At 40.7% G+C, this 22,667-nt stretch overlaps 1 protein-coding gene across 4 annotated transcripts in view; it reads right to left on the bottom strand.

Moving 5' to 3' along the window:
- Positions 1–7,419: 7,419 nt before the first annotated feature.
- The window catches only part of DEDD2 (death effector domain containing 2), a 69,180-nt gene continuing 53,932 nt past the window's right edge, over positions 7,420–22,667 (bottom strand). For all 4 annotated transcript variants that reach the window (XM_075840302.1, XM_075840299.1, XM_075840301.1 and 1 more), the window contains exons 2-5: positions 21,431–21,977; positions 20,369–20,479; positions 18,818–18,943; positions 7,420–9,209 (exon numbers count right to left, since the gene is read on the bottom strand). In XM_075840302.1, the coding sequence (XP_075696417.1) occupies positions 8,836–9,209; positions 18,818–18,943; positions 20,369–20,479; positions 21,431–21,887 (1,068 nt within the window). In that variant the 5' untranslated portion in view covers positions 21,888–21,977 and the 3' untranslated portion in view covers positions 7,420–8,835. The remainder of the gene's footprint in view (positions 9,210–18,817; positions 18,944–20,368; positions 20,480–21,430; positions 21,978–22,667) is intronic.

Consider the following 22,667-nt stretch of genomic DNA (forward strand, 5'->3'; position numbering starts at 1 on the left):
GGACTGCAGCGTCATCCCAGGAGGCCGGGCTGTACTCGGAGCAGAGGGACACGTCACTACGACAACGGAAAACAGGGTAAGTTAAAGTGTAGCTAAAAAGAAGTTTCTATCGGTGGGGGTCCGAACACTGAGACCCCCACCAATCACTAGAACGAAGCTGCTTCGTGTCTGTTTGGCTTTTTCCGGGAATAAATGTATCGGTGTATGAACTCAATACAAAGTCTATGAGCCTGTACTCCGATACATCGGCTTTCCGGAAATAGCCGAACAGACACGAAGCTGCTGAACATTCACATGAGCGCTTCAGCTGCTTCGTTTTAGCGATTCAGTGCTCGGACCCCCACCAAACCAAACTTCTGACGTGTCTCCACACATTTTTTTTGCCTTTCCATTGTCGCATTTAAAGAGCTATAACATTTTTTTTTTTTCATTGACACAGCTGTATGAGGACTTTTATTTTTGTTGTTGCGGGATTAGTTGTATTTTTTTTAATGGCATTTTGGCGTACATATAATTTTTTGATTACATTTTATTAACTTTTTTGGGGGGGGGGGGGGATAGAAAAAAAAAACAAAAACGCAACTCCACCATTGTTCTATGCTTTTTACATTTACGCCGTTTACCATGCTGCGTAAACAACATGTCAGTAAGATTACGGCGATACCGCATGTGTAGAGGTTTTTTTATGTTTTACGACTTTTCCACAATAAGAACACTTTTGAACTGAAATTATTTGTTTTTGCATCGACTCTTTCCAAGAGCCATAACTTTTATTTTTCCGTCAATGTAGTGATATGTGGGCTTGTTTTTTGGGGGACGAGAATTAGTTTTTATTGGTCATTTTTGGGGTTACATGGAATCTATTGATTAACTTTTACTATCACTTTTTTGGGGGGCAATGGAAAAAAAATAGCAATTTTGCCAGTTTTTGGCGGTATCTTTTCTACGGTGTTCACCTTGCGGTTTAAATGACATATTAACTTTATTTTTTGGGTCATTACGGTCGCGGCGATACCACATATGTGTACTTTTATTTCTTTTTTTACACTTTCACTAAATAAAACCACTTTAAATGGGAAAAAAAAATTTTTTTGTCCCACTAGGGGACCTTACTATGCGATCTTTAGATCGCTGCTACAATGCTTTGGTATACTTCGTATACCAAAGCATTGCCTGTCAGTGTAAAACGGACAGGAAATCTATTAAGCCGTGCCTCTGGCACAGCCCAAGGCCTCATTTACACGAGCGTGTGCGTTTTGCGCGCGCAAAAAACGCAGCGTTTTGCGTGCGCAAAAGGCACTTGACAGCTCCGTGTGTCATCCGTGTATGATGCGCGGCTGCGTGATTTTCGCGCAGCCGCCATCATAGAGATGAGGCTAGTCGACGTCAGTCACTGTCCATGGTGCTGAAGGAGTTAACTGATCGTCAGTAACTCTTTCAGCACCCTCGACAGTGCATTCCAATCACCATATCGAGTAACCTGTTTAAAAAAAAAAAAAAAAAAAAAAGAGGTTCGTACTTCCCGAGAACTTCCCGGCCGTTGCCTTGGTGACACGTCCTTGGTGACGCGCCTCTCTTGACATCTGGCCCCACCTCCCTGGATGACGTGGCAGTCCATGTGACCGCTGCATCCCGGGAGGTCAGACTGGAGGAAGAAGCCGGGAGTTATCGGTAAGTCAGAACTTTATTTTTTTTTTACACGTTCACGTATATTGGAATCGGAAGTCACTGTCCAGGGTGCTGAAACAGTTTAACTTTTTCAGCACCCTGCACAGTGACTGTCTCCTGCCGGGTTCGGTCAAAACGAGTTCGGCCGAACCCGGTAAAGGTCGGTTCGCTCATGTGTAAGACACTCCGTTCGGATGTTTGTAAACAGAAAAGCACGTGGTGCTTTTCTGTTTACATTCAGTTTGACAGCTCTTGCGCGAATCACGCAGTTCGCACGGAAGTGCTTCCGTGCGACCTTCGTGGTTTTCACGCACCCATTGACTTCAATGGGTGCGTGATGCGCGAAAAACTCAGAATTTTAGAACATGTCGTGAGTTTTACGCAACACACTCGCGCTGCGCAAAATTCACGCATCGTCTGCACTGCTCCATAGAGTAATATAGGTGCGTACGACACGCGTGAAAAGCACGCGCGTATATTACGCTCGTGTAAATGAGGCCTAATAGGCATATAGCCAGGGCAGGCCTGGGGGCCTTTGTTAGGCCCACGGCTGCCATGGCACCCCATTGGAGGCCCACAATCGCATTTGCAGGCTGCCGATGGGTGAGAGACGGGGAGCTTCCGCCCTCTGTAAACAAATTAAATGCCGCGGTCGCTATTGAACGCAGCATTTAACGGGTTAAATGGCCGCGATCGAAGTAAACTTGGATCGCTACCGTTGGAGCAGGAGCCCGGCTGTCATCAGACAACCAAGCACCCGTTCCAGCCAGCACATGACACCCGTACAGGACTTAGACTGGGCTGCCGTGAAATGGCGCATTGGTGGTCACTAAGGGGATAATTGACATCAAATCTTTACTTTTACAATTTAAATGTGTATGCACCTCCATTTTGCTATACCAGCCAGGGCAGAAGATATTTTAAAACACACACTATATATATATTTTTTGATTTGAAGAAAAAAAAAGTGAACTTCAAAACCTAAAATGTGTGTACCTGTGATATAATCTTCCGACTTTGTTTTAGATTGCGGATAACGCAGGTAGAACCTTCCCCTAAACGTGCGTTATCAGACTACGGCACACAGCGCTACATATCAAGGACCCTGAAAGAAACGAATTTGCTTATCTCCACTATGCTGCACAATCAGATTACAGAACAACCGACCAATCACAAAGGAGCGGCTTATCAAGACTCATTTGGAGACTTGAATCATACCTCGCTGGGGTCTGCTGGGAAAGCCAATGGCTGCTGCCTTCAATTTGTACTTCCATCACTTTCCCAGTAAATAACATAAGATTTCAAGCCAGCACATCAAACAGCATGGTAGTAAGAAATACTACATGTTTATAGAGCAATAAAGATTAACTTTTTTTTTTTTCCAGGGAGAAACTTCCCTTTAAGAGAGAATCCCTCCTGCTGTGTCTTTAGAGGGGATACAAATCTCTAGTACAGACTAAGTTGTGGGGCAGCACTGGGTATTTTAGCGGGCTGCTTATCACAGACGCTGCCGTCACGCGGCATGAGATTGTGCTACACCTCACCGAGGGGAGCGCTCAAACACCTCTCAGCCAAAGACATTAATTAAAAAGCATTAATAACATACAGAAAGGTCCCCGGTCTGTTCAATAAGCGGCCACCTGGTTATCCGGCCTAGCTGGAGGATCGGGAATCTCCCGCAGGGACACATCTCTGCCTTGCTCAAATGAAGAACGGCCTTATTAAACCCTGGGAGATTGCCTGCCAGCTTCAGACATGTGGGACATGCACAGATTAACCCCTGCATAGGCAGACAATACAGCATTCTATAGACCCAGAGAGGAAACATTGGCTGCAATTTTATTTTCTCCATAGATTGATTTACAGCTCGAAATTGAAGGGAAATGATTAGAAGTTTACTCTAACCGCACATTTATTTATATAGAAAAAAAGTAGAGCGCATAATTATACGTCTAGATGTATCGGAGTTATCAACTAGAGAGAAAATATTGGGGCTGTTATCAACCAGTGTATGCCAGCTTCCTGAAAAATATGCCATTTGGGTGAAGGGTCATATTCACGAAGTTCTTGCACCAAATAGGTTACAAAAAGTGAGCAGGCTTTAGTGTCGCGCTGAGCGGGGCACATTTTTTTTCTCAACTTTTCCTCTTCGCAATGTAGCGGAAGAACATGCCAGGTCCGACCCGGCTTGACTTTTAGCCAACACCGCGTTTATCAACAGGGTGCACACTGCAAAAGATAGATACTAACACACAGCTTATACAGCACCAGTATTGATGAATCTCCCTCATAGGATTTAAAGGGGTTTTCCTGTACCTAAAAATGTATGGCCTATCCTCATGATAGGCCATCAATAGCTGATCGGGCATGGTCCATCTGCCAGAACCCCCACCGATCAGCCGTTTTGAAGGGCCCGCAGTGCATTGTACAAGCGCTGCTCCCTTTCTTTCCGGTTACTGCTCGTATTGTGAATCGCCGACACAGCAGTAGTGGCGGTTCACAGTATTACAACCTTCTCCCATTGAAATGAATAGAAGATTGTAATACTGCGAACTGTGGCGGCTGTGTCTGCGATTCACAATACGAGCGGTAACCAGAATGAAGGGAAATCAGCACTCATCTGAGCACTGCGGCCCCTTCAAAATAGCTGATCGGAGGAGTCCGGACAGTCGGACCCCAACCAATCAGCTATTGATGGCCTATCCGGAGGATAAACCATCAATTTTTAGGGACTGGAAAACACCTTTAATACATGTACGTAACTGCATTGGACTTTTTTTTTTTTTTTTTTTTAAACATAACTAAAGAAATTCTTTTAACCCCTTAATGACCAGCCTATTTTATACCTTAATGACCAAGCAATTTTTTACGTTTTTCCATCGTCGCATTCCAAGAGCTATAACTTTTTTATTTTTGCGTCGACATAGCTGAATAAGGACTTGTTTTTTTGCAGGACAAGTTGCATTTTTTTTTAATAGCACCATTTTGGAGTACACAGAATTTATGGATTAACTTTTATTAAAAAAAAAAAAAAAAAAAAAAAAAAAAAATTGGAGGGGGGTGGGAAATAGAAAAAAAGCCCCAGCAATTTCACCACTTTTTTGCGTCCTAAATTTACATCGTTTACCATGTGGTATAAATAACAATAACTTTATTCAGCGATAGCAACGATACCAAATTTATATAGGCATTGTATGTTTTACTGCTTTTACACGGTAAAAACACTTTTTTTTTTATTTTAAACTATTTGTTTTTGTGTCTCCATATTTTCAGAGCCCTAACTTTTTTTTATTTTTCCATCGATGCTGCTGCATGGTCTTTTTTTTTTTTTTCCAGGACGACTTGTAGTTTCTATTGGTACCATTTTGGAGTACATGCGACTTATCTTTTTTTTTTTTATTTTATTTACGGTGTTCACCGTGCGGGTTAAATAGTATAATAGCTTTACAGTTGGGGTCATTACGGACGCGCCAATAACAAATACGCGTAACTTTTTTTGTGTTTTTAATAAAACATTTTGTAAGGGGAAGAAGTGGGTTTTCCCTTTTTTTTTTTTTTTCTTAACTTCAAACTTTTATTTTTTACTAGTCCCACTAGGGGACTTCACTGTGCGATCGTCCGATCGCTTTTATAATACACTGCAATACTTCTGTATTGCAGTGCATTTGTGCCTGTCCTTGTAAAACTAGTGGCAGACCTGGGGGCCTTTATTAGACCCCCCCCTGCTGCCATAGATACCCTGCGATTACACGCCGGGTGCCGGTTGGGTGAAAGAGGGAGTTCCCTGCCTCTCTCCAAAACCACCCAGATGTGGTGCTCGCTATTGAGCGCGGCATCTGAGGGGTAAACAGGGGAGATCTATATCGATCTCACCCGTTCGAGCAGCATCCCTGCTCTATTTATTCTGATGTAGCGCCGTAAAAAGGCAATTGCATCGGAATAAAGCCCGTTAGTGGCCGCCATAAAAACACTAATGGGCGGTCACGAACGGGTTAAGCAGAGGGGACAAAGCTATATCTCCCCTTAACACCACAGCCATTATTCAATTTTCGTTTTTTAACTCCCTGTCCCCCAAAAAAACATACCTTTTTTTATTTTTCCTTTGATATAGCCATAGGAGGGCTTGTTTTTTGCAGGGCTAGTTGTAGATTTTCACTGGACCATTTATTGTACCATATAATGTAGTGGGAAACTGGAAGGAAAATTTTTGTGGGAAGAAATAGGGGAAAAAAAATAAAATAAAACTGATCACTCCATTATGATTTGGGTTTTGTTTTTACGGCGTTCAGTCTGTTAAAAACGACATGTTAACTTTATTTTGAGGGTCATTACAATTACGGCGATACCAAATATATATAGATATTATTATATATTTTTTCGACTTTTACAAAGAATAAATGAATTACTAAGGCCTCATGCACACGACCGTAAAAACTCCCGTTATTACGGGTCGTAATCACGACCCGTAATAACGGGCTCATAGACTTCTATTGGCGACGGGTGCCTTCCCGTTTTCTCACGGGAAGGTGCCCGTTCCGTTAAAAAAGATAGAACATGTCCTATTTCTGGCCGTAATAACGGCACGGACAGTCCATAGAAGTCTATGGAGCTCTCGTAATAACGGGTGGCTACATGTGTGCACCCGTAATTACGGCAGCGTTGCTAAGCGACGTCAGTAAATAGTCACTGTCCAGGGAGCTGAAAGAGTTAACTGATCGGCAGTAACTCTTTCAGCACCCTGGACAGTGACTACCGATCAGTATAAACCTGTAAAAAATAAAAATAAAAGACGTTCATACATACCGGCAACTTCCTGCTTCCTCCAGTCCGGTCTCCCGCGCGTTGCCTTGGTGACGCGTCTCTCTCGACATCCGGCCCGACGTCCTGGATGACGTTTCAGGCCATGTGATCGCTGCAGCCAATCACAGGCTGCAGCGGTCACATGGACTGCCGCGTCATCCAGGGATGTCGGGCTGGATGTGAAGAGAGGGACGCGTCACCAAGACAACGGCCGGGTAAGTATGAATTTCTTTAACTTTTATTACAGAAAAGGCTGTCCTTTCTCTCTATCCTGCACTGATAGAGAGAAGGGGCTGCCGATTAGTGCAGTGCTATTTTGCCGCCAAAAACGTGCTCGTAAATACGGGTGGAATACGTGTGACACCGGACCCATATTTACGAGCACGGGTTCGTAAATACTGGTGCAAAACGGGTGGAATACGTGTGACACCGGACCCGTATTTACGCCAGTATTTACGGGTGGGAAAAAATACGGTCGTGTGCATGAGGCCTTACAAAAATAAATAAATTGTGTTGCCATATTCTGAGACCCATAACTTGTGTTTTTCTGTCAACTAAACGGCGTGATGTTTTTTTTTTGCAGGGCAAGCTGGAGTTTTTGTTGGACTTGCCACAGATGTAGTTTTTGTTTCGTATCATCGGCTGCATTAAGTCCATCTCACATACAGCAGATTCGGATGGTTCTCCAGCAATCCATATTAGTTAGATATTACGAAGTCTACGAGAGGAGAAGACCGCACGCAGAATCTCCACCTTATTACTCACTTTAATACCTGCCAATATTAACACATTCACACAAATCTAAAAAGGTGGAATATGAAAAATCAATAAATCTACATATATAAAAAAAAAACTAAAAAAAAAAAAACACCTGATATTTAAAAGTTCCAACATTATTATGCCCGTTACCATAAACACATACCAGGAGAATAAAAACACGACAGTCAGGACTGAACATCATCCTTTTTATTACTTTTGATTTACAAGAGACGTTTAGAAATCTTTTTGTATTACAAAACATTTTTACAAAGCTTTCTCTGAAAGCTTCCTATTTACACAGTAAAAATATCCCTTTAGATGGGACCCGGTATAAAGATCATGAATTTATACAAGTCCAAGGGATGACCTGCAATTCAACAACAAAAGAAGAATACCTGGTGGATGAGGATAGGGTTCCTACATCTCACTCCTTAACAAGTGGGTGAAGAGGAAAAACCAGTCCGCATCCTTCTGTCTTATGCATTGTACTGTGAAACCGCTGGCGCATTATTAAGTCATGCTAACCAGCAGCACGCGGTAATATTCTAAATCCTGTAAGAAATAGTAGAGTTGTCTACACAAATGAAGTAATGCTGCAGACTAAACCAAAATCTATAAAAATTCAGCTTACCAAAGTCGCTAGATGCCAGACTGTGGCATGTGATCCTTCACTCACCCGTTACCTTATTCCTTACAGGGTGACTAGATCCATAATAGGAAGCTGGAGTAAAGCCACGAGGTAGAGATAAAAAAGGCAGCTCCTGAGTGTACCAATCTGCCAATAAATAGTAAGATATAACATTGCGGTGTCTCTCTACCATTTATTTTCATGGTTTAACACACATATTTATTTATTTTCTTCTTTACTTATATATATATATTTATTTTATATATATTTTATTTATTTTTCCTTAAACATAAAACCTAGACTTCCAAAAGGAAACTTTTCATTAAAGGGAAATTTAAAAAAATAAATAAGAAGAAATGACCCCAAAAACCTCAGGTCACAAACGACTTATCTTAACATACAAATGTAAGCAAAGTTTTGCTGACACATCGGGTGTATGTAAAATAAAAAAAAAATAAAAAATAACGTTCCTTCCCTTATAAACAGTGTCTTGAGAAATGGGGGAGGGGAACACCACAGCAAAGAGTCTAGCATTGCTGGTACTGCCTGACCTATTTAGGAATGTGAAAATGCAATATAGCTCTTCCCAAAAAGTTTTTCCTAATGGCCAAAGTAAAGAATTCTTTCCGTCAGATCTTCCTGCTCCATGGATAGCAACAACCTGGCTTTTTCTTTCTTTCTTACCCCCAACCCATAGTGACAGACTTGTTTTTGCACAGGAACGGACCAGGAGTACAATAATCAGACTCTGCTTAGGAGCTTTCTGCCAATTCACAAAACTATCTCATAATTCTTTTTCTTTGAGTAGCAATCTGCTCGAGAAATATAGGACTGACAAGTGAGGAGAAGCTAAAACAGTTTATATATATATATATATATGTATATATATTGTATTCCTGGTAACCAGCAGGCACTTCTTAACACAGTAAAATACTTCTCAACTCCCAACGAGCACGCCGCAGGTCCCATATTATCGAAATTCAACCGGACCTCTGGGGACAATTCTCCAACAGCATTCGCCGACCTTCTTCATAATCGTCTTCATCTACATTAACAAGTAGCTGAATGGTTTCTTGTCCTACAGCTTCCTTCAGAGAGTCTGTGATGAAAACACCCTTCAAAGCTTCCAGCAGGGAGCCATTCATGTAGTCCGTCCAGAAGGCGTCGAGGTAAGACAGTTCAGAGAACTTAATATCGCAGATAATGGAGCCCAGGTCTCTGGATTTCAGCACGGTGTTGGACTGGCTAAACAGATCGAACTGCTTCTCCAGTGGATCCTGCTTTACAGACAGTACGTTCTGGTTAAGGATCGTGTGGTGGTGGCAGTACTCTGCTCGAACACGCAATCTGATTCCTGAAAAACGGAGGTAGGTGGAGGGGGAAGAGAGAGGGAGGGAAGAACAAACGGAAACCATTAAAAAAAACAACAAAAAAAATATATAAAACCACCACTTTGGAAATTCCTAATCATGCAACTTTGACCACCTAAAAATAGTATATACCCTTCAGAATACGAAGGACCAGCAAAGCTATAAACAGGCTCTAAAGCACTAAAGGCGCACACATTGGAATTACCAGTTTGCAGCCAATATCAAGAGGTTTTTAAAATATTCTAAACAGACTTGTCCTAATTTGTCATGTTTCAGCTAGGAATGTCGTCACAGCACGTGTAGGCATATCACAGCAAGTCTGAGTTTTGTTTTTCTATGGCTGCAATGTCAAATGGCACGTTCATTTATGCAGCTTTTACTGGATTTTGTTTTAGTATTAATGGACAAAACAAAAAAAAAAATAGGAATGGGATTATACGAGCAAAACTCATACCACAATAAGAGAACAAATATGTGGCTTGTTACATACGCTTATAAGTGATTTTTTTCCGCTTTATTTTTTTCCGTTCTTGTTGAAGGTCAGTCAACCTGTAGAAGTATTTAATCAAGAGTGCAAAATAGAACATTTTTCTGTGCTTGTTGTCGGTACATCAAAATGACATCTCCCCAAAGTGTAAAGATCAATGAAAGGTGAGCGAGATACTAAAATATGCGAACGGCAGCAAAAGGGAAGATGCCCTCTTTACAGCACATATCCTACAGATGAAGGCTAACAAAAGAAGTAATGCTTTGGTGTGGACAAAGGGGACATTACAGAAGGCACAAACATGTTAATGCTTATTGCTAGGCAGCTGAGGCTATAAAATGTCAGAACCAGTACTCTGCTCTCTAGATTGCAGCACAGCGAGATATTTTGAGTAATGCATCACCAGAGACAGGTGACAGGGTACAAAGACATTTTGATTGGAACATTATTTCTTCATAGAACACTAATACATAAAAAGCTTCCAAATATTCACTACAAGCACATTGTACTGGCACAATTCAGAGTGGTCACAGTTAGGCTATGTTCACACACTGTGTTTTCAGCAGGTTTTTTTTTTTGGGGGGGGGGGGGGGGGGGGGTAAACCCCTAGAAAAACGTCAAAAAAAACACGGCAGCTGAACGCCTCCAATCATCTGCCCATTTAAAATGGGAGAACCGGCGTTTCGTTCAGAGGGGACGTTTTCTTTACGTGGCCATATGAAAAAATGACGTGTAAAAGAAAAAAAAAAGAAAATTATCCGTAAAAAGTGCATCAATGGAAAAACAGCTCCAAAAACGGCTGAAAAAAACTCAAAACATTTAATGCTTTAAAAACGGCTGAAAATCAGAGGCTGTTTTCCCTTAAAAACAGCTCTGAACTTTACAGCCGTTTTTACTTTAGCGTGTGAACATAGCCTATTGCTAATCTTTACACTCTGATTACATACTCGGAGTCCCCTTCTGATCTATATAGGGTAGATTATTTGGGCTTTATATTGATATCCAGTAATCTTACAGATTGGCAATATGCCCGATCGTATATATATATATAGGTCCTTTAACTACATGTTTGCATAGAAAACAATTGCGTACAGAACTTATTCCACATCACTGACATAAACAACCTTTAAATAATGGCGCCAACCCACAGATTTATTTCACGGTCAGAGCGCAGATTATTCATTCTCCATGTTTTGTTTGCACGGATCAGGAGGTGCCACCACCAACAGGCAAATATTTTCAGAATAATTTCTTCCATATCGGATCCTCATAACTATAAACCTCTTACAGCCGGTTACGTTTTGAATACAAATTAGTTCAGTGAGAGAATGTGGAATAAAGGTCTGTAACACATAAATTAACTAATGGAATAGAGATCTTAAATGCACAATGTTCTTGGGTAGAGCGTTGGAAAGCATTGCCTGTCTGCGATGACCGAATCGGATTTGTCTTACAGGTACACGAAACAAACATTGCCTGGAGATGAGAAAGCTCTGCTTGTTTCCATACTGTACATTAGGCCTTCATTTATTTTCCATGTACATTGATAACCAAACAGAATACTTAAAATTGCTGCAAATGAGAAAGTATCCAAACTGTGCAGTGTCAACTTATAAAAGAAAATGAAGGCCTAACACGGTCCTCGACTGCCTCTGGTTATTCAAACTGGTGACATCCAGAAAGGTGAGATTTTGCCACAGACAGAAGATGCCGTGATGAAAGTGAGGGCAGACATACATCTTCTGTGTGAATCACTGTCCACGGAGCCTGACCTCTTACGAGTGATATCTCATTGCTTTAGTTTCCTTGCTAATGTTCACTGGATTGACAAGTAAAATAAGAATTTGGCTACCAATCTGGTTGTTTCCAATTTGAGTGGCAATATGTACGTTTCAAAATGCCCATAGATTGAGACTATGGTATACTATGTTCACATCACATTTTGTTCTCAGTCTAATAGGAATCATATTTCCCTTACAAGAAAAAAAAAAAAAAAAGACTATACGGCTATGTGTTCATAAAACATATAAGCATCTACTTCATTCAGTCTGTAATTAGCTCCAAAGCCGAAAAATACTTTCTTCATCCTCTTAAAGGGGTTTTCCAGTCATAAGGAACTCCATCAATTTCTTATGACTGGACAACCCCCTCAAGGCCAGTTCACACGCAGATTTGTTGCAATAATTTCTGCAAATGAAAATCAGTTTTATATATTTTAAAAGTGTTTTTTTCTGCAGCATGTAAATGAATTTCTGCCAACCCATTCAAATAAATGGGACTGTCACAAATTTTTGCAACAACTCTGCCGCCCACGAATTTACCTTACAGGGCTTGTCTTACGACAGACTGATATGGCATATCCACGGGATATGTTCTCAAGATAGAGGTGGGACCCGCATCTATCAGACATTTGTGACACGTGGATAAGCCATAAATGTGTCTCGGGAGAATACCCCTTTAAATATCACACATTTAAACTGAAGGTCTAGTTTTAACTAACATTGTCTATAGTCATCCAAATGTAAAATGAACCATCGGTCATTTGCTTGCACAAGCAGGCTGTCCATTGCGGACAGGTTTTATTAAGGCAAGAGCACCTTTATACAGTCTGCAGTCCAGTTCATTAACACATACATCCAAATAGTCTAGATAGGTTAAGTTCAAGGGAAAATAAACTTTTCAAAAACTTTTGACATGTCATAGTAACATGTCATAAGTTTTGATTGGTGGAGATGCGCGCACGGATACCCCAGTGATCGCTAAAACAAAGTGGAGAAGCGCTCGGGTAAGTGCTGTGCCGCGTTGTTTCTGACTGGCTTTCTACAAAAAGCTGAGCAAAAAGGCCTCATGCACACGACTGTAGTGTTTTTCTGGTCCGCAAATTCCAGGACCGTGTTCCGTGAAATGTCCTCCGCAGTTCATCCGTATGTAATCCGCAAAATGCGGATAAAAAAAAAAAAGCCTAGGTAAAACAGGATTACGACAGAACTCATTCCCGGTCGTCGCCTAGCAACACTTCCGCAAATCCACAAACTGCGGTTGACACGGAGGTGTACCCGCATTTTCCACGGGCCCATTGACTTCTATGGGCATGTCCGCATCGAATTTGCGGGCCGTAATAAGACATGTCCTGAGTTTGTGCGGCACGGATTTGCGGACATGCAGGGACCCTTGAAAAACACGGATAGTGTGTAGGGCCCCATAGAAATGAATGGGTCCGCAATTCTCCCGTGGATTTTCGGGGGGGGGAATTGCGGACGCAAAAACACGTTCGTGTGCATGGGGCCTTAGACTTTCTATTGAGCCCGTACACCGCTCTGAGGAAAGCCGATCAGAAACTAAGGGGCACATCGCTCACCTGAGCGCTTCTTCCACTTCGTTTTAGCGATCGTGAGGGTCTCCGTGCACGGAACCCCACCGATCAAAACTTCTGACATGTCAAAAGTTTTTTAAAAGTTTAGTTCCACTTTAATAAGCTGTGTTGTGGAAGCAGCAAGAACCCATAGGTCATTTAAAACAATACACCATTTTGCACTGAAAAAAAAAGATCAGACAACAGCTGTACGTTGTTCATTTTCATTTATCAACAGAAGTAAAACATTATAGATCGTAGCCTTTAGATCTGATGACTATAGAGCCAATGTTATTCAAAAGCGAAATTTCACTTTAAAGGGGTTTTCCCATTAGACATTTATGGCATCACCACTAGATATCCACCTGTATGCGGCAGCCGACTAACCTGGTGGAACAAAGATATCCCGATAGGTGAGGCTCCCAAAGGTGGGATATGACATGAATGTCTATCGTGTGAAACCACTTAAATAAATAGTATTTGACAGGCAGTAGTTTTTTTTTTTTTAAATAAGTCACCAGTAGGAGACTTGTTCTAAGCACCCATAGAGTACAGTCATATACTCTTCTCCCAGTAATGTCCATGAACCATATTGTATCTGAATTATTTTTTTTTGTTCTGTTAAACAACTCTGAAGAAATAAAAAATAAACTTTATTATACAACATCACAATTAGTTTTAGGACTCCTGAACAAAAAGTGACTGAATGTCCATGAAGAGACACGTAATCGGTTAACGTATCGGATGAGTGGAGCAGCTTGTATAATACAGCGCAGACGGAAGCAGAAACAAAACAAGCTTGTATTTTTGCTCCCATGTTTACCATTGAGTTGCAGAGCCAGGCTGTCAGAGCAGCTTTTTAAGCTTTTTTCCATTGGCGGTCTTAACTGTGAACCGAGAGAGACAGGTTGAGCTTTTGACAAATACAAAGAACATTTCTTTTCTTAGTAGCAAGATATTCACTTTCACGACAAAAAGGTGCCTCTTTAAGACTATTTACACAATTTTTTTCCTTTTGTAAAAGGAAGGACAAACTGAAAAAATACTGTTGTAGCAGCAGATAGCAGAAGATAAAAGATACATCTTGGAAGAATGCTCGTGTGTTTATCATACGGACTGGAGAGTAACTTTTTTTTTTTTAAGGACGCAGGAATCCCTCAGTATAAATTTACTAAAGGGCTCTCAATAACAATCCTTTCATAGAGTTTTCCGGCGCAGCAAGCAGGAGCCCAAGTATATTCCTGCTTTCCCCGCCAAGTGAAACTTTTCTCCCTACGCACAATAATAGGGAGAGAAGTGTCAATCAGCAGCATGACTATACTTGGACTCGTGCTTGTAGCGCCGGATGCATGCCGCAAGTACTAAATACTTCTGAACTGCGGAACATTAATAAATTAGAGTGTGTCACTTCTTTATGCTGCACTCAGACGGGGCAGCATAAGTGACAGATCCTCTTAAAAATAAAACAAAATGTGATCGTACAATTAAAGGGCAACTTCAGTCACAAGTGAGTAACGATTTAGATGGATCTTCTATAAAGATTTATCCTGAGAGAAATAGGATTTATAATGATATATTTTAGGACAAGGCTTTTTAAAATTAAGGCAACTATTAGTTTCCCTAATACATCTATGCTACTAGGCAAGCACTAGACAGCCACTAAGTCTCAATGAGGGACAATAAGTCTGAGTATCAGAGTCTTCCCTTCCCTCTGCCAAGAGGGATCACCTGACGGGTGGTCAAGCTGCAGACGGTCAGAGAGGGATCAGTGCAAGAAGGGGATGCCTGTTCTGTAAACAATGTGCTCTTGATCACAGGGTGCAGCTGTCCACTGTTGCTTAGTTGTATTAGGGCATCTTATAAATACTCTATTAAAAAGAGCTAAACTACTGCAGTAGGTACTCATGTAATACTGCAAGTCACGGACAACAAAGTTAGGGCCTGTTCACATCACCGTTCATTTTCGTTCCGGAGTTCCGTTGGAGGGTTCCGTCGAGTGAACCCCGCAACGGAAAGTGAAACTGACAGCACAGCTTCTGTTTCAGTCACCATTGATCTCAATGCTGACGGAAACATCGCTAATGCTTTCCGTTCGTCACCATTCCGTCTGGTTTCCGGTTTTCCGACGGAATCAATAGCGTAGTCGACTGCGCTATTGATTGCGTCGGAAAACCGGAAACCAGACGGAATGGTGACGAACGGAAAGCATTAGCGATGTTTCCGTCACCATTGAGATCAATGGTGACTGAAACGGAAGCTGTGCTGTCAGTTTCACTTTCCGTTGCGGGGTTCACCCGACGGAACCCCGGAACGGAAGCCGAACGGGGATGTGAACAGGCCCTTAGTGAACGTTCATTTCTGACTGAAGTTGCGCTTCAACTAAATGTGTGCCCATTTCATTTGGACAGAAATAAAAGGGGCTGTTGTCGGCAGAAACTGTTAACATTAAAAGGGGTTGGTCCATGATTGGCAAAAAGGGTCTGCATGTTTTTTTTTTCTCCAAAAATGCCAGCACTCTTGTTCAAGGCCAAGTCAGCAGCAATACCACACAAATCACCGGCCAATGTGGTGCTGTTTCTGCGTTAGGGGGAATATTCTGATCTTTTACAACCCCTTTAAGATCATGATAAAAGAAAATTGCATACAACTTAGGCCCAATGAAGAGATACAATAAGACCTTTTATTTCTGGTATCTGCAGCAAGTGGACAACAGTCTAGTAAGAAAGCTATTTTGTGAGGACTAAGAGCAGGCAGGCAAATAATTCAATGAAATGGTTTAACAGTTCAAAAGATATAAAAATGGAATAGCCACTATCTGAAACCTAAGGGCATTAAGCGGACGAAATATTAAGGTTTGGTAAGAGCTGCCGACTAGGTAAACATTGAGTTTAGACTAGTAGCAAAATTATAACTATCACTTCAGCTAAAATATGAACATATCTAACATTTTAGCATGTGGGTCCTGAATCTGCATGCAGAGAGGAGGACAGATACGGATGGTCATGTACTTGGTCTCTAAAGAATACTAACTGCCTGAACTGTCGCTCACTTGTAGAAGGCATACATTTACCTTTTTTAGGGAACGCTTGTATTTTTGAAGGGTAGAGCTCATGATCATTTCTTTAACAGAGAGATTTTCTCTCTTAAGCATCAACCTTTTCTCAGTAAACCTGGAAGTTAAATTTTAGAGAAAGTCGACTGAAGAGAAGAGCAACATAATACCATGACATGTACATGATACATCTAGGCGGAGCACTTCATGTAAAAGTATAGCAACAACCTAAACAGGTTAGGCACATTTAACAATGTGCGACTTGAAACAGAACCTGTCAGAAGGTTTACAATAGAAAAAATAAACTAAACCATATGTACTCGTCTAAAAAAAGGTGGTATAAAGCACAGAGCATAAGAAGTGTTGTATATATACCATGCTACATGGAAGATTTTATAATTAGCTGTACACACAAGTACAAAAGTTTAAAATTTAGTTCACTTGCATTTTGAGCTTGGCAAGACAAGGGTAAAAGGTGTAGAAAGTGGTTTAGTTTACTTTGGAGCAATACTTGAGCGTATTGGTGTTCCATTTGCTCACAATTGTAAAAATAAATTATATATATTTAGGTGCCAAGGTGAAGCATCATTTTGGCAATGGTAAAACACACTGGTACAATACTGAGAAACATACTGAATTGAGGAAGGTTTCGCACAATAGTCTTCAAGGCAACACTAAATACTTCTATACATATAGACAGTGTCAGCTGTGAACTTTTATTGATTCTACACCAGTTAATGTTTTGCAAGTGCTGAACGAATGAAAAAAATATATATAGTATAAATAAAATGATTAGGTAAATTTGTCTACTTTAATTGGACTATGTTAAAAATAGAATTATCTTCTATGCTGAAGAGATATGCAACACGCAATGAATCTCCTCAACATTGGAAAAAAACAAAACACCTATTCCATCGCTGTCAGAAAGGACCACCATTTGGAATGAAACAGGGTCCATCTGAAAGTGAAATTGGTTTTTACTAGGAAAAAAATTTTTTTAGAAAAAGGGAAAAACACAACACTTAAGAGTTGAAAGGTCTTACTGTTTCATCCAGGTAGCACAGGTTTGAAGATTTGTTTTTTGTATTTACTAGTTTAATTAGTAAATCTCTTCTTAAGCACTGTTTTCCTGCAACTGTCAAAACGTGAGAAACGTTGGAGCACAGAGAAATGACATGACACACATTGAACTGACGCCTTGTTCTGGGGAACACACTGAAAGGGAACTAACAGAGACGTGCATGGTGTAATGATGTATTGTAAGACTAATTAAATGCTTGAGATTTTTTTTTTTCTGTCTGGTATTCTAGGCAACATGACCACAGCAGCAGGTTATAGTTGGAAAGGGTGTGCATATGAAATAGTTGCTACAGTCAGGCACTGAACGGAGCTGAATTAGACTGTCTTAAAGAGAACCGGTCACTAGATTTTCGGGCACTAAACCACCAGCATGTCGTTATACTGCTGGGCAATAGCGTCCTAAACTATCTGTTTTAGCATTTTGTTATAATACATGTAAGTAAACAACCGAAGAAAAGTCATGAAAGGGGTCCAGGTGTACTGGCCTCGGCTTCATCTTAACACTGAGCATGTGCAGGATGCCGTTGGACTCTTCTTTGGCAATTTATATATAGTGCACGCAGTATTAGAACGTCTTTTTAGACCAACCGCTAAAACGTAGTTTTGAGTTGGGTATGTTTAGGATGCTATTCCCCAGCAGTATAATGACGGACATGCTGGTGGTTTAGTGCCGTAAAATCTAACGACAGGTTCCCTTTAAGGTCCAGAAATCTATAATAGTTAGGCAATTCCTAGTGTTCAAATCAATGTTTGAAGCTTGAGTATTCTGTCTCCCAGATGCCAACAGCTGTATAATGGCATGGTAAAGAAGAGGATACTTAATTTTCACAAGTATATACAGAAGGAAAGAAACATCCACAACTTGTGAGACAAAAGCCAGCTCAAGGTAAAATGTTCTTCCAGTAACCCCTTTTTCTCAGTTTCAGAAAGAATTTTAAATTATTTTGTAACCGTCGTTTAAACAAAAATTTGCTTCCTTTTCATTTAGTACAATGGACATAACCCATGAAATTACTTTTTCCACTGTAATTTTTTTTTTTTGCATTTCTTTTTTAAAGCCAGTGCCTGGTATTGTGTGTTCTATTTCTTCAATTAGCTTGATAAAGGAAAGCCGCACAATACAATTAACTAACAAGGCATAAAGCAGTATGTGAAAAGGCAGGACAGCAGGACCAAATTCCAACTGAGAAGAGATTGCAACGCTGACAAGCCATCCAGTCCATGTAATTGTAAATGGGCAAGTATTGGGACCGTGATTTAGTGGTCTCATCATTAGACAGCGCGACATTTAATTGCTTTGGAAACATGCAGCTCCAGTTAACAAATCTATTCACGTAATACGAATGTTATGTAGAAGTGAACATATTAATTAGAGAAGCTAGTATTATTGCAGTTAGTGGCATTTCATTTAACTCTTTAGAGTAGCTGTCAGCTTGAACCACTGACTATAAAGAAAATGCCACCGTTATGAGCAAGCCTCTTGCACAGCTGTGACACCTTGAATAGCTATAGATGAAAAGTGTTTCCATTAAGGCCATGGTTCTTCATTAAATGTGGATGTAACATTTCAGAAGAGATGTTTGGAAAGCTAATTATAGAGTGATTTATGGTAAAGACTTACCGCATGTTACTTTGCACTGGGTTGTCTCAGCTTGCGGGGTTGCACTGCTCACTTTGCTCTGTTTGGACTTTTTGCAGCGGCCCCTGTTTATTTTCCCTACTCTCTTTCTTTTCTTCACATTAGAGCCTGTGAAATAGAATCAATAGCAAGATCTTGAACTACGACGGTCCTATTTGAACCATTACAAATGTATGAAGCTTCTATACACTTTGGTACAGATAAATATTTTTCCCATTTACATATTCAACAAGTTTCCCATGATTTTACATTGAGGTTTTACGATTAGTAATGTCGCAGCCCCTTCACAAAAAAAACACACTTTGCTGCTGTGTCTGGTTTTACAGCTTGATTAACCTTAAAGAGGCTCTGTCACCAGATTTTGCAACCCCTATCTGCTATTGCAGCAGATCGGCGCTGCAATGTAGATTACAGTAAGGTTTTTATTTTTTAAAAACGAGCATTTTTGGCCAAGTTATGACCATTTTTGTAGTTATGCAAATGAGGCTTGCAAAAGTCCAAGTGGGCGTGTTTACAGTAAAAGTCCAAGTGGGTGTGTTTAAAAGTAAAAGTCCAACTGGGCGTGTATTATGTGTGTTACATCGGGGCGTTTTTAATACTTTTACTAGCTGGGCGCTCTGAAGAGAAGTATCATCCACTTCTCTTCAGAACGCCCAGCTTCTGGCAGTGCAGATCTGTGACGTCACTCACAGGTCCTGCATCGTGTCGGACACATCGGCACCAGAGGCTTCAGTTGATTCTGCAGCAGCATCGGCGTTAGCAGGTAAGTCGATGTAGCTACTTACCTGCAAACGCCGATGCTGCTGCTGCAGAATCATCTGTAGCCTCTGGTGCCGATGTGTCCCCGCTCGTCTGACACGATGCAGGACCTGTGAGTGACGACACAGCGTGATCTCTCGAGAACCCGCTGTGTGTCTGCACTGCCAGAAGCTGGGCGTTCTGAAGAGAAGTGGATGATACTTCTCATCAGAACGCCCAGCTAGTAAAAGTATTAAAAACGCCCCGATGTACGCACATAATACACGCCCACTTGGACTTTTACTTTTAAACACGCCCACTTGGACTTTTACTGTAAACACGCCCACTTGGACTTTTGCAAGCCTCATTTGCATAACTACAAAAATGGTCATAGCTTGACCAAAAATGCTCGTTTTTTAAAAATAAAAACGTTACTGTAATCTACATTGCAGCGCCTATCTGCTGCAATAGCAGATAAGGGCTGCAAAATCTGGTGACAGAGCCTCTTTAAAGAGCCGTATTGCAGATTTAGACACAGAAGCACTCATAGATGTCACCGAGCCAATTGGGTTCTGCAGATTGTGCGGATTTCAGGGATTGTACTCCCAGCAATTACACATAGATGTGTATTTTACTAAGATAGGCGACCAACGTGAAATCCTGGAAACCCCTTTAGCTGCTGGAGAAAACTATATTAGAATTCACGATGCCCCCTCCCCAGTATCTGCTTTGTTATCTTGGTAAATAGTCTCTTATTTCACACAGCTCATAATAGCACATTTAACCAAGTATTACCAGTTTCCCAGCTTTCCTCACTGGCCTGTGGTGATGTTGAATTCAGACATCCATCCATCTGTTTGCCAGAGTCAACAACTGAAGGTCCATATGTGTATCTCTCTGGGGACACTGTAAAACACATGAAAGAAAGATTTCATTACAACTTGAAGTAACTGAACAAAAATAAAAACCTTTAATATGAATGAACTACATTTACGTATACTTTTTCCCCCACCCAAGACAAATGGTGGACACCTAAACTTCCATGTCAACCTAGAAAAACTTAAAAGAAATCCAACAGTCAAAACAAGACCATTCCCAAGTCCACCCCATTCCAACTTAGGACAAAGAGTGGATTTTATATTGCCTGGCTTGGCCTGGTCTCCCATTGCAAACACCACAGTGGAAGCAGGAGCTTCCTGCTAAAGCAGTGGCCTCCAAAACAAGAGATTTTTCTGATCTACTGTATTATATATTAACAGCTGCAAGACGCCATACATTATTTGGTCGAAGCTTTGTTCAACAATTTACATTTTGTACAAAACAATCCAGAAACAAAAAAAATGAGAATAAATTGTAGTACATTGTGACAATGGATCCCCTTTTATTCTATTTTTATATATTCTGTTGATGCCGGTTTGTATATTGGCCCTATTGCTACAGTCATTATTATGTTTAGGTGTGATCACAAAGAAACCAAAACACCACACTCAAATAAAGCTGGCCATAGAAATGAGATTTAAATTAGCCACAACCGATGTTGGCCTAATTTAAGAACATCCTATTATAACGTTAAAATCGGCAGCTAATCATACCATAAACTAGACTGCGAGTTAGCCAATTATCGTCAATTGTTCACACAATTGATATTTCCCATCTATTGCCATCTTAAAAACAAAAACAAAGGGGTAGAGTTGTATAAAAAATTTAACTTTGGTGGCCATGCAATAGGAAGAAAGTAATGACCACCTGGTCTAGAAGCGATGTTAAAATACATCTTCTTGAAATCTTCACCCGGATACTGTAGGAACAAATCCCAAACTATTCAACATCACATGCATTGTCTTTAAGAAATATTACCTGGACGAGGTCTTTTCAAAGACACATATGGAAGGAGGTCGTGTCGCGTTAATATTCTCAGTAGCTGAAGAAGGTGCTTGAAGTTGGTTTCGTCACATTTTCCCCTTCGCTCCAGTTCAAGAAGTAGCTCAGTGCCATTTTTAGGCCTTTGTAGCTCAGGAGTATCCAAATTACCGTTGTTAGATGCAATGGAACTCCGGTTCCATCTCTGCCACGCAGTCAGCAAAGAACTACAAGACACTTCACCAGCTTCTTCTACAATCCAGATATTAGGGTCGAGAGGGTGAGTAAATGGGTAAGATTCATTCAGTAGGAATGACAAGACATCAATATCACTGTCTGTCAACTGAGATCCAATAACGTCAAACATATGGTGCAGAGAAAGCATGCCATAGTAATCTAGGCATTCTTCCTCCTCCCAAAACTGAGTGAATACCGGCTTCCTGATTGCAGCCATGGCGATGTACAACTTCCGGAGGTCCACCGCAGCTGAGAATTCAGTACAACAAATACAGCTATCGCAGTCTGACGCACGAAACACAAATTTCTGAAAGAAAAGTAAAGCCAAATAAAAGTTATTAATAAGGAAGTACAACTTAGAAAAGGAAATGTCATCAAATAAAACAGATTCGTTTTTTTAATAGGATTGGTGCACCTACTGATGCAGGACATTTAGGCCTTGTTCACATGGCGCTGAAAAAACCTGATGTGTATAGGTGTCAAAAATGCTAGCGGTAAAGCACTTTTTAAAATACAGGCATTTTTGACGCATAATTAGGACTCCAATTGACTATGGGAATTAGATGCGTTTTTGGCGCCAAAGACTTGCCGACGCTTAATTTTATGCATGATGCATTTTTTTTTTCAATATAACCCCTTCCCGCCGCAGCCCTTTTTCAGATTTTCATTTTCGTTTTTTCCTCCCCACATTCCAGAAGCCATAGCGTCTTTATTTTTCCGTCGATATAGTACTATGAGGGCTTGATTTTTGCGGGACGAGTTGTAGTTTTTCGTATTTTGCCGTATAATGTACTAGGAAACTGGAAAAAAAATATTTGTTGGGTAGAAAATGAAAAAAACAGCGATTCCTCCATGGTTTTTCACCCACTGTTTTTACGGAATTCACTGTTCAATTAAAACAACAAGTTAACGTTATTCTGCGGGTCAATACGATTACGGTGATATCAAATATGTATAGTTTTTTCTATATTTTACAAGTAAAAACCTAAGTGTAAAA

This window comes from Rhinoderma darwinii, chromosome 10, assembly GCF_050947455.1.
Source record: "Rhinoderma darwinii isolate aRhiDar2 chromosome 10, aRhiDar2.hap1, whole genome shotgun sequence".
NCBI lineage: Eukaryota > Metazoa > Chordata > Amphibia > Anura > Rhinodermatidae > Rhinoderma > Rhinoderma darwinii.